Genomic DNA, 13,280 nt, shown 5'->3' on the forward strand with positions numbered 1-13,280 from the left:
AGTATCAAGGTCCCCAACAGCATACCTAGATCAAGGATTACACACACACACAGGGAGGGGGGTCCGTGGAGCTCTGGAGGTGATCCGCAGCTTTCCACTCCTGCCTTAACGGGCTTGACCACATGCTAGCAAACTGGCCACTTCCACTGCTCCCCCCCCCACCCCCACTGAGCATGAGTTCTCATGGTTTTTGTGCTTGGGAGGGGGCGGAGCCTGCACACCTACTCCCATCTTAAACAGCTTCCTGTCTCTCCTCCCCTCAGTTCTTCTAGAGCAGGGGTGGGCAAACTGTGGCCCTCTGGCCACATTTTGCCCACATTTGCTGGCAGGAGCTCATGGGAATTGTAGTCCATGGACATCTGGAAGGCCAGTTTGCCCACCCCGTTCTAGAGCCTGCCTGTTAATGCGGGTGGTGAGGTCACTTTCAGTGACATGTCATTTCCAGAGTGTGTGACAGGGAGGCGTGGCCAGCCGACATCTCTTCCAGAGCTCCTCAAAGCCTGAAAAATTATTTCAGGGGAACCTTTATGGTCAGAAGGTTGAGAATGGCTGCTCTTAGAGCTTCATCTGAAAACAATATCTTGGCTGAAAAGTGCTCAGCTTTATTCTCACATTTCAGCTTCTGCCCCCCCCTCTCCCCATGCTGCCATCCTAGATGCATCCCCCCCTTGATCAATTACCACAGTGGCGTGAGAGGAAGAGCTGGTGTCGAGGCCGCAAAAGTAATTGTTTCTCATTCTGTCGATCTTCCAAAAACAGCTGCACAATCCAAACACTGCTGATCTTTACAAAAAATAGCTCATTTATTATTTTATATAAAAAACCATATAATACAAATTACATTTTATGGTGTTCCTTTTTTTTTAACTTACAAACTATGCTTGTTTCTTCTAACACATCCGGTCCTTGCTACATATACAGATCCATTCAGAAACATGCCGGAATGCTTCAGTATCTGAATTAAGTCACAGCTGCACAATCTTCCAACCGCACCAGCCTGTGTTGAAGACTGCCTAGCATCCATTTGCCTGGCATCTATGCTGGTGCCTTGTGGCAGTTCCCCCAATGGCCTTCTGTGTGGTCTTTTCTAGAATGGCAAAATCTGATTTTAGTCCAAAAATCAGAACTTTTGCTACATGGCCAGGGCAAACTCCCGAAATGCTTCTTGCAGCAGCAGTTTAGGGTGACGTCTTCACAGTCAGTGGGATCCTGATGGTCAAAAGCAAGAACCAACCATCTGCCAGTCAGCATGCACAGAAGTAAACAGTAGGTGTCACTCAATAAATGGCTCAGGCCACTCTCCCCAGGCACTCCTCTGTCCTCCACAATAAATTCTAAGCAGGTATGCTTATGGAACGGTCTGCAATATTGCAACACATCCCCCCTCCCACCAGGATTCCCCCCTCCAAAAATGTTCCAAAATGTAGAAATAGCAGTTTTCAATCCTCCTGCATAGCATCTGGAAAACCAGCAGGAACATGCCCCTGAAAAAGAGAGATGGTAGATCCGCAAGCAGAAAGGCAGGAAGGCCTGTGAAATCTCATGCGCTAGAGTTTGAAAGGCCAGACACATTAATTGAAATAATGGTGTAACTTCAGAAGCAGTAACAAATTACACCTGGTGTACAAAGTTTGTGTCGCACTGCAGACTACTGGATCCAAGCAGGTATTACATGGGCTCATCAAAAGTACATGGGGAAATATAAGGGAAGACCTGATACATACAAACACCCCTACCTGCCAGCAAGCTGATTACAAATTCTCTCATAATGTAAAAACATACACGGCTACATTTAAGTGGGGAAAATACATTGAAAGTAGTTCTTTTCAAGTAATGAGGCCTGGAATTCATGTATTAACCAATAGCCTTTCTCCCTTCTCCCCTCTCCTGGAATAGTGTCTGGACTGCATTGTACTGAAACCTACAATGGTTACAGAGCTGAACTTCAGGAAGCAGCTTTAAAGAGAGCTTTTGTTTCTTGCTCGGTGAGGAATTCTTTGCAAGTTTGCTCGATGGATTTGCCAGCATTAAGGATGTGTTTCGGCCACTTCGACTGTGGCCTTTCCAAAGTCAAATAAATAAAGCAGCAGAACAGATTCTGTTTGCCGGAAATGTCTCAGATTCACGAGAAACCAAAGGCGCAAGCTTGATCAGCAGGAATCCAGGAAAGTGGCCTCAGCAAACAGGGGAAAGCACTACCACAGTAAGGTTATAATGGATGTTTCCCACTTATACTGAATGAATGGCCAATTTCAGCTAAGTAGTGCTGCTAGCCAAATATATAAATTTGAAATTGTATAGGGTATTCTATGCAATGGTTTTCTTTGCATACAAAGTGATTTTCTTTGTTCCCACTTGTATTCTATAGAGAGGCAAAAAAAAAGAGGGAGTTCCAGCTCTTTATCCAAACAACGTTCACCTTCTTGAATTGATATTCAGAATCATCTTCCGAATTTTTTCATCGTTCTTCAAAACGGTAGCCCTTTTTGCACAAATCTTATCTTGCTCATCTTTGATCAACTGGTCCAGCTCTACAAGTTTTGCTTTTAGTGGTTCCACAGCGCTTTCGGTGATGCTGAAAGGGAAATAAGCAGCAAATTACTCTTCGCAGAACTATTATAAAACACATTTGAAGCAGAGAGTGGCATTATGCTGTATCTAATAAATTCATTCAAGCAGCAACAAAGAAAGTTGCTCCAAGCCACATGAAGTCAAATAGTTATCCTGGCATTCTGCCATGGCATGAAGTTTGGAGAAGTAGAGTTCCCATAAAAACAGATTTTGAAGTAGAGGTATACATGTCTTAGAGGTGCTACTGGACTCTGATTTTATTGTGCAACATTTTATGTGGCAGTATTCAATATACTCAAGAGCCTCTTGTGGTGCAGGGTGATAAGGCATGCTGTCTGAAGCTCTGACCATGAGGCTGGGAGTTCGATCCCAGCAGCCAGCTCAAGGTTGACTCAGCCTTCCATCCTTCCGAGGTCGGTAAAATGAGTACCCAGTTTTCTGGGGGGTAAACGGTAATGACTGGGGAAGGCACTGGCAAATCACCCCGTATTGAGTCTGCCATGAAAACGCTAGAGGGCGTAACCCCACGGGTCAGACATGACTTGGTGCTTGCACAGGGGATACTGTTACCTTCATTCAGTATACTCACCCTTGTTCCTTCTGCAAAGCTTCTGCAAGCTGCTTGTTTTCATTCTTCCACATGTGGTACTCGTTCTTAATGGCGTCCATATCTTCCTGAATATAATCCATGAGTTTCCCAAGAGGCAGAGCGCTCCGACAAAGCGCCTGAATGGAGCCACGGAATTTCTCGACTTCTTTTGATACTAGATCCTTTTCTTTTCGCCTGGCTGATTCATACAAAAGTGGCTTCTCCTAAGGGTGTGATTCAAGATGAAGAAAAGGCATGCACTGTTAAGAAGTGAAATAAACAGGAGGAACATTTCGAAAACAAAATAACACAATAAGCAGGGATGCGTCCAGGAAACACCAGGGGAAGCAGCCCCAAGTACCAATTTTATAAAGACCTATACAAAGAAAAAGAAGTGGGGCCTGCTTATCCCACCATAAATCTGTCATTGGAAAACCTCTGCTGTAGTCCACTCTCCGAAAGCCATTATGAGAGAAATCACTCAAATAACCTTGCTAAATCTTTGAAGTTGAAAATTGTTCTCAATAAACATGCTTGCCTTCCATGTTTGATTCTCATGAAGTACAACGGCCAAATTGTTCAGGGTTTTTATTTAAAGCAAAAAGTGACAGCAGGCGCAAGAGCGAGCTAGAGAAACCCAACAAGACGAGGGAGGACCTGTGAAGGACTGTGAAGACCTATTCCCCTAATTCTCCAGGTCTCCCCTCCCTCTTCCTCTCTCCCTGCCTCCCCATCCCCTTGCTTCACCCTACCTTTGCCACTGCTTCCCTCATCCCTACGTTGATACCTTTTCTTTTCCTCTCAACCGTGGCTATCCGCCCTTTCTGCCTTCTTCCCACAGCTTTCTCCTTCCCCACCAAAGTGACCCTTTTGGAAAAAAAGCACCTCCCACCAGATCTTGCTTGCCATTTATTTGAGTTGTGATCGTGTGCAAGTGCAACTATCACATCCAATTTTGTTTTTAAAGGTTTCATTTGGAAGCTACACCTTAGTTCTGAGAGCTAGACCCGCCTTACCATCCTGCCCACCCCCTAACCGGTCTGTGGGTGCTCTGGGACTCCAAAAGGGCAGACAAAACTAAGCGGAAACAAAACTAAGTCGGTAATGCTGAGGGAGAATGACCCGCCAAGGGCTAGCTAGCAATCTTCACAGCTGAGGGGAAGAGGGAATTCCAGCATCTTCAGTCGTAGGCCAGCACAGCACCACTCAAGTAAGTTTTCCAAGCTGGGCCTTGCTCAAAACTTGGTTTACTAACGATAAAGACTTAAAGGTAAAGGTATCCCCTGTGCAAGCACCGAGTCATGTCTGACCCTTGGGGTGACGCCCTCCAGCGTTTTCATGGCAGACTCAATACGGGGTGGTTTGCCAGTGCCTTCCCCAGTCATTCCCGTTTTACCCCCCAGCAAGCTGGGTACTCATTTTACCGACCTCAGAAGGATGGAAGGCGGAGTCAACCTTGAGCCTGCTGGGATTGAACTCCCAGCCTCATGGGCAGACAGCTTCAGACAGCACTTCTGCTGCATTACCACCCTGCACCACAAGAGGCTCTTGGATAAAGACTTGGGAATGTATTAAACATGTATTTATATCACCCTTCCTACAGGAGGACATCCCTTTGTACTCCCTTATAACTCTGTTAGGTGAGCTGGACCAATTATGCTCTTTCCGCTTAAGGTCAATCAGAGAAGTTCATGGAAGGGGGCAGAGTGGTGAGCTCAAGTGGCGACTGTGAGGGGCTCGAGGGGCCAGCGTGGTGTGGTGGTTAAGAGTGGCAGTTTCTATTCTGGCGAGCTGGGTTTAATTTCCTGCTCCTCCACCTGCAGCCAGCTGGGTGACCTTGGGCTCATCACAGCCCTGATAGTGCTGTTCTCACAGAGCAATTCTGTCAGAGCTCTCTCAGCCCCACCTACCTCACAGAGTATCTGTTGCGGGGAGAGGAAGGGAAGGCGACTATAAGTCACTTCGAGACTCCTTCAAGTAGTGAAAAATGGAGTATAAAACCCAACTTTTTTCCTGAAAGAGCTCTGGGAGTGCAGCAATGAAACATTGTTTTATACATTCTAATACATTAAAAAAGGACGTTTGTTGAATAAAAAGCAGGACACAGTGGGCTGAAAGAGGTGAAGGCAGGGCAGCAGGTAGATTTCAGTGACTACCTACAGAGGCACCTTGGGGCAGACGCTTTGATAACAGGGTTCTGAAAACACCAGCAAAATTATCCTCAAGTAAGTTCCATGTTACTTTGCAGAATCCATAACTGTGCAACAATGAAATAATGGTACTGCATAGGAAACTCTAAAACCACAACCCTCTAGATCAGAGTATTACCTTCTCAGCTGATTTTAGGGCCTGGGACTGTTCATAGTCTTTCTTGGTTTCCAGTATTCTTTTGACAAGCCCTCCTGTGGGAGACCAAAATGAGTTTAAGTGGAAAAAAAGATTGAAAGTTCTCAAGCTAAGACACTGAACTGTAGCAAAGTACCTTTCCTGAAGACGAAAGAGTGACCCTTTCTGAAGTCTGTATGATATGATTGTGGTCACTAAACAATAAAGGGAGGCAGGAAGGACAAGCTGGACTGCAGGCTCCACTCCTGGTATGACTCATGTCAGCTGTTCTCACTCTTGATTTTTATACCGAACAGTCTCACTCTGAGGGCCAGTGGGTTGGGTGGATCTGTAATTGTCGTCAGAGGGAGGCTTGGGGGCCAATGGGAAGCGGTGGTTCTGATCGACCTCAACCAAATGCCTGGTGGAGGAGCTCCCTATGGAACTGTTTGAGTTCCATAAGGCCCTGATCTCCTCTGGGAGCTCGTTCCAGCAGGTGGGGGCCAGGACGGAGAAAGCTCTGGCCCTGGTTGAAGTCAAGCGGGCTTCCTTGGGGCCAGGGACCACCAGGAGGTTGGAGGTGGTAGAATGCAAGACTCTTTGAGGGACAGAGAGGCAATCCCTCAGGTATACTGGGCCCAGACTATGTGTGGCCTTAAAGGTGATAACCAAAACCTTAAACAGGATCCAGAATTATGATAATGATGATATCCAGTATAATCATAAACAAAATCCTTTCCAATATTTTACATACAGGAAGTGTGCCAACTTTTCATTAAGTACAAGGACATTAAGCCGGCCAGGAAAGAAAGAAAAGCGGATACGTCAGAATCTGGTTCAGGGTACAGCAGGAAAAGGAGAAAAACAAGCGAGCTCTACACTTAACAGAATGCTATCAAAGAGGCAGAGGATGGGATAGATTGGAATGTGACCAGGGATGAGGGAGAGGGGCATTGCACAGAAAAAGTGAAGTGGAGGGAGAACAAGAAAAAGATGAGATTGTTGTAAATATTTCCGTCTGGAATTAGTTTTATATATTGATGAATGGCAAGGGGGGGAGGGGGAAATCATAACTGAATAACTCACCGTGCTTTTCATCCCCTTCCAACTCTACCATCGCTTCCTGTGCATCAGCAAAGATAGAAAGCAGCTTTCAACGATTGTGATTAAACAGTCTGCATGTTCCTAAGGTGAATTCTCAGTCATAAACTGGAGTTTATTACTGCTCTGCAAAGGGTGACTAGAAGCCTGACTGCCCTGACCTGGGGAGTCAAGACAAGCCAGGTTTTGTCAGATCTCGGAAGCTCTAAGCTCGTTAGACAATACTGGATGGCTTGATGGGCCCAACGATCTCTGGGTTTAATTTATGAGACTGGATTTTTAAGACACCCGAAACGGAAGGATGATAAGGGTCTTCCCACGCAGTTCCATAAGCCAGAGACGGGGAGTAAGGATAACGTTGCCATGGAACCACATTTGCCTCTGCTCTCACACTGCCCCCCCCCAAAAAAATGGGAATTACTCTTCAGCTGCCGTTATTTTGGGAAGACATCCTGCGTGCTTCGCTATAGCCTGTATATTCTGGCATGACTGGAAGGGGAGAGCTAGGAATCTGAAGGCAAAAGGTTTTAGGCTGCCTTCAATAGTCCTCTCTAGCCTTATATTTTCTATGGCAATTCTTATTTTTCCAACTAAACAGAGCTGGCAGACGTTTCCATCTCCAGATGTCTTCTATCATCCGCTATCCTAATGCCCAAAATGAGGTATGTACTAGAGTAGCGATCCCCAACCTGTGGGCCGCGGAACACATGTGGTCCTTCGACTAATTGGAGGTGGGCCCCAAAGGACACCTTCTCCCCCCCCCCCCCGGTCCTTTACTTCATCCCCCCCAGCCCTTTATAACACACTTCATTGTTGTGGCATGTCTGTATCTTATTTTGAAGGGATGTTTAAACATTACCATAGCGATCAGAGAGCGCTCGAGCAGTGGTTGAGAGTAGAGGAGTACCCCCCCCCCCAAATGGGCCTCAGTAAAAGGCGTTGAGTGGTCCCCGGTGATAAAAAGGTTGGGGACCACTGTACTAGAGCCCTCTCCGGAAGGCGAGGAAGCAAAACAATTGATCCTACAACGATGTTCAACAACCAACCGTTGCCATCTCTGTCATTTCAGGCACTTCTGATGCTGCTTCCACCACAAACTGGTCATCCTCCTCCTCGTCTTCATCCTTTTTATCTATAATGACATTTGAGACTACTCTGGCACTGCCATTCCTGGGGAAGGAAAACCAAGACGGAAATATGATTCAGGAAGCAGGTTAAGACTGACCAAACAACCAAGGGAGAAGCAGGCTGCTGTTACCGATAAAAAAATAGGGATCAAACTCAGACTCTTCCAAAGTTTTCAACCCCCACCTTGTGGCAGAACTGTACTGCTCCAGCCTGTAGGCCCTGTGCCGCCCTGCCCTCCTGGGTTTTCCCAACACCTGGAGAAGCAGCTGTTTTTGTACTCCCTGTTTACTACTCAAAGGAATCTCAAAGCGGCTTACAATTACCTACTCTTCCTCTTTTCTGCTTTTCTCTCTTGTGTTCAACTCTTGCTACCATCCGACATTTGTAGAAATTCTCACTGGGACGCCAGTTCTCCCAGCTTCCAAGTCCTGAGGTCCTGCCTCTGTGTCTTCTGCTACCCAAAGTCTGGTTACCACTGGGACAGCTTGCTGTCTTGTGCCTTACTAAGGGAGTAACCATTTACTAACTAATTGCCTTCCCCTTCCTCCTGGTACACCTTTTAAAATAGTGTGTCAAAGATGGCGGAGGTCTATGTGGCACAGAGAACCACTACCAGGATTAAAAGTAATAAACATTTATTACAAAGAAAATGTTTACAAGCATACTTTTACCATGGCATCAGATACGAGCCAAGGGATTTTAAAAAATGGGTAAAACCCAATTCCTCTGTCCCTTTCTCTATGCATGCCCTATCAGAGGTTAAACATAAGGCAGGCTCCTTAGCTTAGAAAATTACATTTTTTCAGACACTGCATTATTTTCAAGCCTTCTTCAGGTATGCAGGCCAGCACTTGGCAATGGCCACAGCTCCCAGACATCAGTTAAAGGCTCTACCTGTTTTAATGGAATCAGAATCCCAGAGTGCTTTCTCCTTGGACCCAGGATTGTTATTATCTTCCCCACCCAATGACCAGTTCAGACTGGGTTAAATAAACTTTTTCTGGAAATCTCCAGAAGCTTCTTTCTGAAATCCTTCTAGTACTTAATACCTCCAAATCTCTATTCACTGCTTAGAATGGGAGAAGAGCTTGACCATCCCATTGTCTCTTGCTAGACCTTTTAGCATTTCTTTAAAAGGTGGCTGAAGCAAGCCAGAAAGCAATTGAACTGTCTTCCCCCACCCTTCTTGCTTATCCTCTGGCCAGAGAGAAAAAGAATTTAAACTCACACAATGAAGATTTTACTCAGTTCAAACCTCTAAAAAAAAAAGTATTTTTTGCACACCCCAACAAACTAAGCAAAATGAAGCCACAGGAAAGAGATTTTTTCCAGGTTCATATAGCCACACTTTTTCCCCACTATGGAGGGATCTTTATCCTCTGTTAGTCACCGAGATGTTTTGGAGTCTTTTTCAATAAAAATAATAGTAAAGGGTATAACAGGCTTCTGTTTGTTTACTCTGAAACCATTTTAAATGCCTCTGTATATAATGAAGTGGTATAGTATGCAATAGACAATGATATGCTGATCTTAACCCCAGTGCATTACGATATGCAAAACATAAAAACAGCAATAACTAAAGGAAAAAGCAATTAAAACTACAGATTAAAAAAATTTCCCACCCATTTGGTAAACCTTTCCAGGGCCGTCAAAAAACCCCAGGTTTCACGAAACCCTGTTTGAGAAAGCCTGCCTGAAAAAAGAGAGAACCTGTCCCAGGCTATCAAAATCAATTAACAATATATTTATACAATCTCTATTTTAATGATAAATGAAACAACCAGAACAGATTCCAGTGGTATCTGGACAAAGCTCTCCCATACCTGCGAGCTGAAGGCCAGTATTCTATGCATAGAATTTTGATTACAACTTTGAGTTGGAAACAACCACTGATGAAAGATCTACACTGAAAATGGAACAAAATCTGGAATCCGTTTTGGTTGTTTCATTTATCATTAAAATCGAGATTGTATAAATATATTGTTAACTGATTTTGATAGCCTGGGACAGGTTCTCTCTTTTTACTGTTAGGATATTCATTCAGAAAGACTTGTTCTTTCGTGTTGAGAAAACCTGCCTTACAGAGGAAGACTGATCCCGCTGGAGTCCTCTCATGGATATAGGACTTGTGCAGCTTTTCTTGGAAGTCCATAGTAGAATTTCTAGGATTTTAATCTTGTCACATCTTCCATCACCTTAATTAATGGTGAGAATTATGATGACTCAGTTACCCTTTAAGGCAGGGGTCCCCAACCCCTGGTCTGCGGGCCAGTACCGGGCCACAAAGGCCATCATACCGGGCCGCCAGCAGCCGCACCTGACTCCCCCCCTTGCAGCGAGAGGGGGGGAAAGAGGCTGGCACGGCAGCCGTTGCAGCAGCTACGCCCCCTGGTGGCCAAAACGCGCATGCACGGCAACTCTGCGCATGTGTGTTAGTGCCACCTGGTGACCAAAACATGCATGCGCAACAATTCGGCATGCACGTTTATGAGCAACTGCGGCAGCCGGGCTGCTGGCTCTCCCCCACCCCCGGAGGCGGTCCCTGACCAGAAGAAGGTTGGGGACCGCTACTTTAAGGTCAAATGCTCACTCTATAACTAAGGACACAGAACTTATGTATTATGCTGATCTTATCTGTGACTTGCAAGCATTTGCAAAATACACACAGCACAGAAGATTATTTGAAGAACGGCCCTTTAACTAAATTATCACACTTTGAACAATGAGAACTGGGTTACGTTTGCAATTGGTCAGACAATAAATGCTTACCAGTATTAGGAATATTCTTTATTTGGTTCATACCTTTCTGGCGGTAGAATTTCCGCACTCTCTTGGCGTTTTATCCGGGGTGGAGCTGGCCTTGCACTGCTGGGTCTTGGCAGTCTTCTAAAGACAAGCAAAAATGGTGTCAGTTATTAACAAAAAAGGAGCTGAAACCAAAAACCAGAACCACATTTACTTTTTAACCTGAACTAGAGCCAGGCCTGAATGTCTCTGTTTAGAATCTTCTTCAACTTTCAGAACCCTCTGAAACATTCTTCAGGCTTCGAGAAATCCCAGAAGTGGTGCCTTCATGCAGAATATGGTTGGGAAGCATAGCTGTGCACATGCCCTCCTGGGGCCTCTGCCCTTCCCATCCCCTCCAGGCCCATCACTGGCCATTTTGGGAGGTGGTGGGTGGCTCAATCTGACCAAATATGGTCATATCACCTGATAAATGTTTAACAAATTTTAAAAATATTTTAAAAAGTTAACTCCCACCCATTCGGGAAACCCTTTCAGGGCTGTCAAGAAAGCCTGCTTTAGAGTAAAGATCTGATCAACAACACTGACATACTACAATCACTGGTTCCACCAGAACCAGCATGAAACAGGGCAATCATCACATAAAATAAAACCAGAATTTTTCAGTTTGCCTCCTCTAGACTTCACCAGCCCTCTTTGCAGGTTGGGCCTAGGAAGGATTAGGTAGGCACTAGAGTTAGAGCGTGAACCCATTGTTAACAGACCACAAGAATTACATTATAGTGGAACAGACCTGCAGGCCCAATTCCACCCTGCCCACCCCCAAGGTCTGGAGAGGCTTCTTTCTCTCTCTCTGCCATCACCCCCTGACCTTTGTATGGAATTGCCCACTGAGAGGGTCAGGATGCCCAGATTCCCTTCCAAATACTGAGGCCTTGACTTGGTGTCTCCCACTGCCAAGTGCCTGGCCACCATGGAGACAATGTTTGCCTGGCATACACCTGGAGGAATAGCTGCTTCCCAACTGTTAGCCTTCCCGCTTCCTGGAGCACCTCCCTCCACAGGGTGTCTGTTGTAGCAAGAGGAAGGGCAGGTGATTGTAAACCGCTTTGGGTAGTAAAAAGTGGGGTACAAAACCCAGCTCTTCTTAATGGAATTGAAAAGCTTAAGATAAGTTTGACTGTGTAGCAGAACAGCCAGTTTAATGTAATTAACATGCATTTAAAGTAGCGATCCCCAACCTGTGGGCCGCGGACCACATGTGGTCCGTCGACTAATTGGAGGTGGGCCCCGAAGGACACCTTCTCCCCCCTCCCCGGCCCTTTACTTCATCCCCCCCAGCCCTTTACAACACACTTCATTGTTGTGGCGTGTCTGTATCTTATTTTGAAGGGATGTTTAAACATTTCCATAGCGATCAGAGAGCGCTAGGGCAGTGGCAGAGAGTAGTGGAGTAAACTACCCCCCCCCCCACCGGGCCTCAGTAAAAGGCGTTGAGTGGTCCCCGGTGATAAAAAGGTTGGGGACCATTGATTTAAAGGAAAGGAGGAAGGAAGGATAACAGGAACACACCTTATGTTGACTGGAGGAGGAGGCTCATTCATTATGTCACCACTCTCGGCCACCATCATTTTCTCCGGAGCAACCACGGTGTTCAGAGCGTCTCCTTCTATTAAATGAAACAATTCTGCTACATGTTGTTCCAAAAGTTGCGTGGAGCTTTGCTCTCCCAGTCCTACTGAAAGAGATGACCCTCCTCCACTCCCCTCAACAATCCTCCCCACCAGAATGCGTCCCAAACGGCACTTGTTCGATTGCAATGTGAAACCAAGGGCAACCTGTGATCTCTCCCCCTTACCACTCTTATGGCCTTTGTTAGATTTTAATATGAGGAGATAACTAGCATTAGATTCACATTCAATTGCCAAGCTGAATACAAAACAACCCATTTCCAGTTTCCTCATTTCAGCAAAGATAGCTCATTGGTCCAGATAGTTCCAGCAAAGCCAAGTGATGCAGATGAGACCTCCTCTGAGGAAGAGGCAGCCGGCAGACCTGACCCAAACCCACAGCAAGTGACAGAGACACTGAAGGAAGAGGCAGCCTCTGAGGAGCCAGCCATGGATCCCCAGCCAAACACCAGTACAATGGCTCCTTATCCTTCCGGACCTGAGTGGGCAACAGAGAGCTGTCTGCCAGCTAGTTTGCCTCTCTTGTCTCCAGAGCCTTGGGAACACCATATAAGGAAGGTAAGATGCAAGTCAGAAGGTGCCATTGCCAGATTGGCTGCACAGCACTGGCTCCATGTCAGCAATGAGGATGAGTGCTTGCAGGAGCAGGGCTGAGGTGACTGGCAGGTGTTTAGACTGATGTATAAAAACAGCAGACAAGGGAGTGGCTGTGTGGAAGCAAGGTGTCTGTAACTGATCATGGGCCTTGTCTCTAGAACTCTGCTTTTGGGTTTCCCTTTGAAATTGAAGCTGAGTGTGCTTTAACTAGTATCTGGACTTTGGAATGATATTTTGACTACTTCTGCCTGCCTGGTGTGTGTCTGCAATTGGGACAAAGTTTGAGTCCAATGGCAACTTTAAGACAACGAAATGGGGATTACAAAGACCACCTCTATAAATAGAAAGTGGGTCATGGACTAGTACACCGCATAATGGAGATGTTTACCACATACAAGAGCCCTACGGAAATAATAAACTAAGTTTACCAGGTCATCATTTGTTTGAGTTCTTTTACTATGCTTTTCCTGTCATGCCATTTCCCATTTTAACTGTAGCTTGAATAGCTCTGATATCAAGGTTTGCTCTGTGCT

The 13,280-nt window shown here is 45.8% G+C and overlaps 1 protein-coding gene across 3 annotated transcripts in view; it reads right to left on the reverse strand.

Annotated features, from left to right (window-relative positions):
- Positions 1-781: 781 nt before the first annotated feature.
- TRAF3IP1 (TRAF3 interacting protein 1) overlaps positions 782-13,280 on the reverse strand; it is a 29,278-nt gene continuing 16,779 nt past the window's right edge. For all 3 annotated transcript variants that reach the window (XM_077313387.1, XM_077313381.1, XM_077313373.1), the window contains 7 exons: positions 12,032-12,128; positions 10,517-10,600; positions 7,633-7,756; positions 6,572-6,608; positions 5,489-5,562; positions 3,161-3,384; positions 782-2,575 (listed from right to left, as the gene is read on the reverse strand). In XM_077313387.1, coding sequence (XP_077169502.1) covers positions 2,416-2,575; positions 3,161-3,384; positions 5,489-5,562; positions 6,572-6,608; positions 7,633-7,756; positions 10,517-10,600; positions 12,032-12,128 — 800 coding nt within the window. In that variant the 3' untranslated portion in view covers positions 782-2,415. The remainder of the gene's footprint in view (positions 2,576-3,160; positions 3,385-5,488; positions 5,563-6,571; positions 6,609-7,632; positions 7,757-10,516; positions 10,601-12,031; positions 12,129-13,280) is intronic.

This window comes from Paroedura picta, chromosome 1 (assembly GCF_049243985.1).
Source record: "Paroedura picta isolate Pp20150507F chromosome 1, Ppicta_v3.0, whole genome shotgun sequence".
Taxonomy (NCBI): Eukaryota; Metazoa; Chordata; class Lepidosauria; order Squamata; family Gekkonidae; genus Paroedura; species Paroedura picta.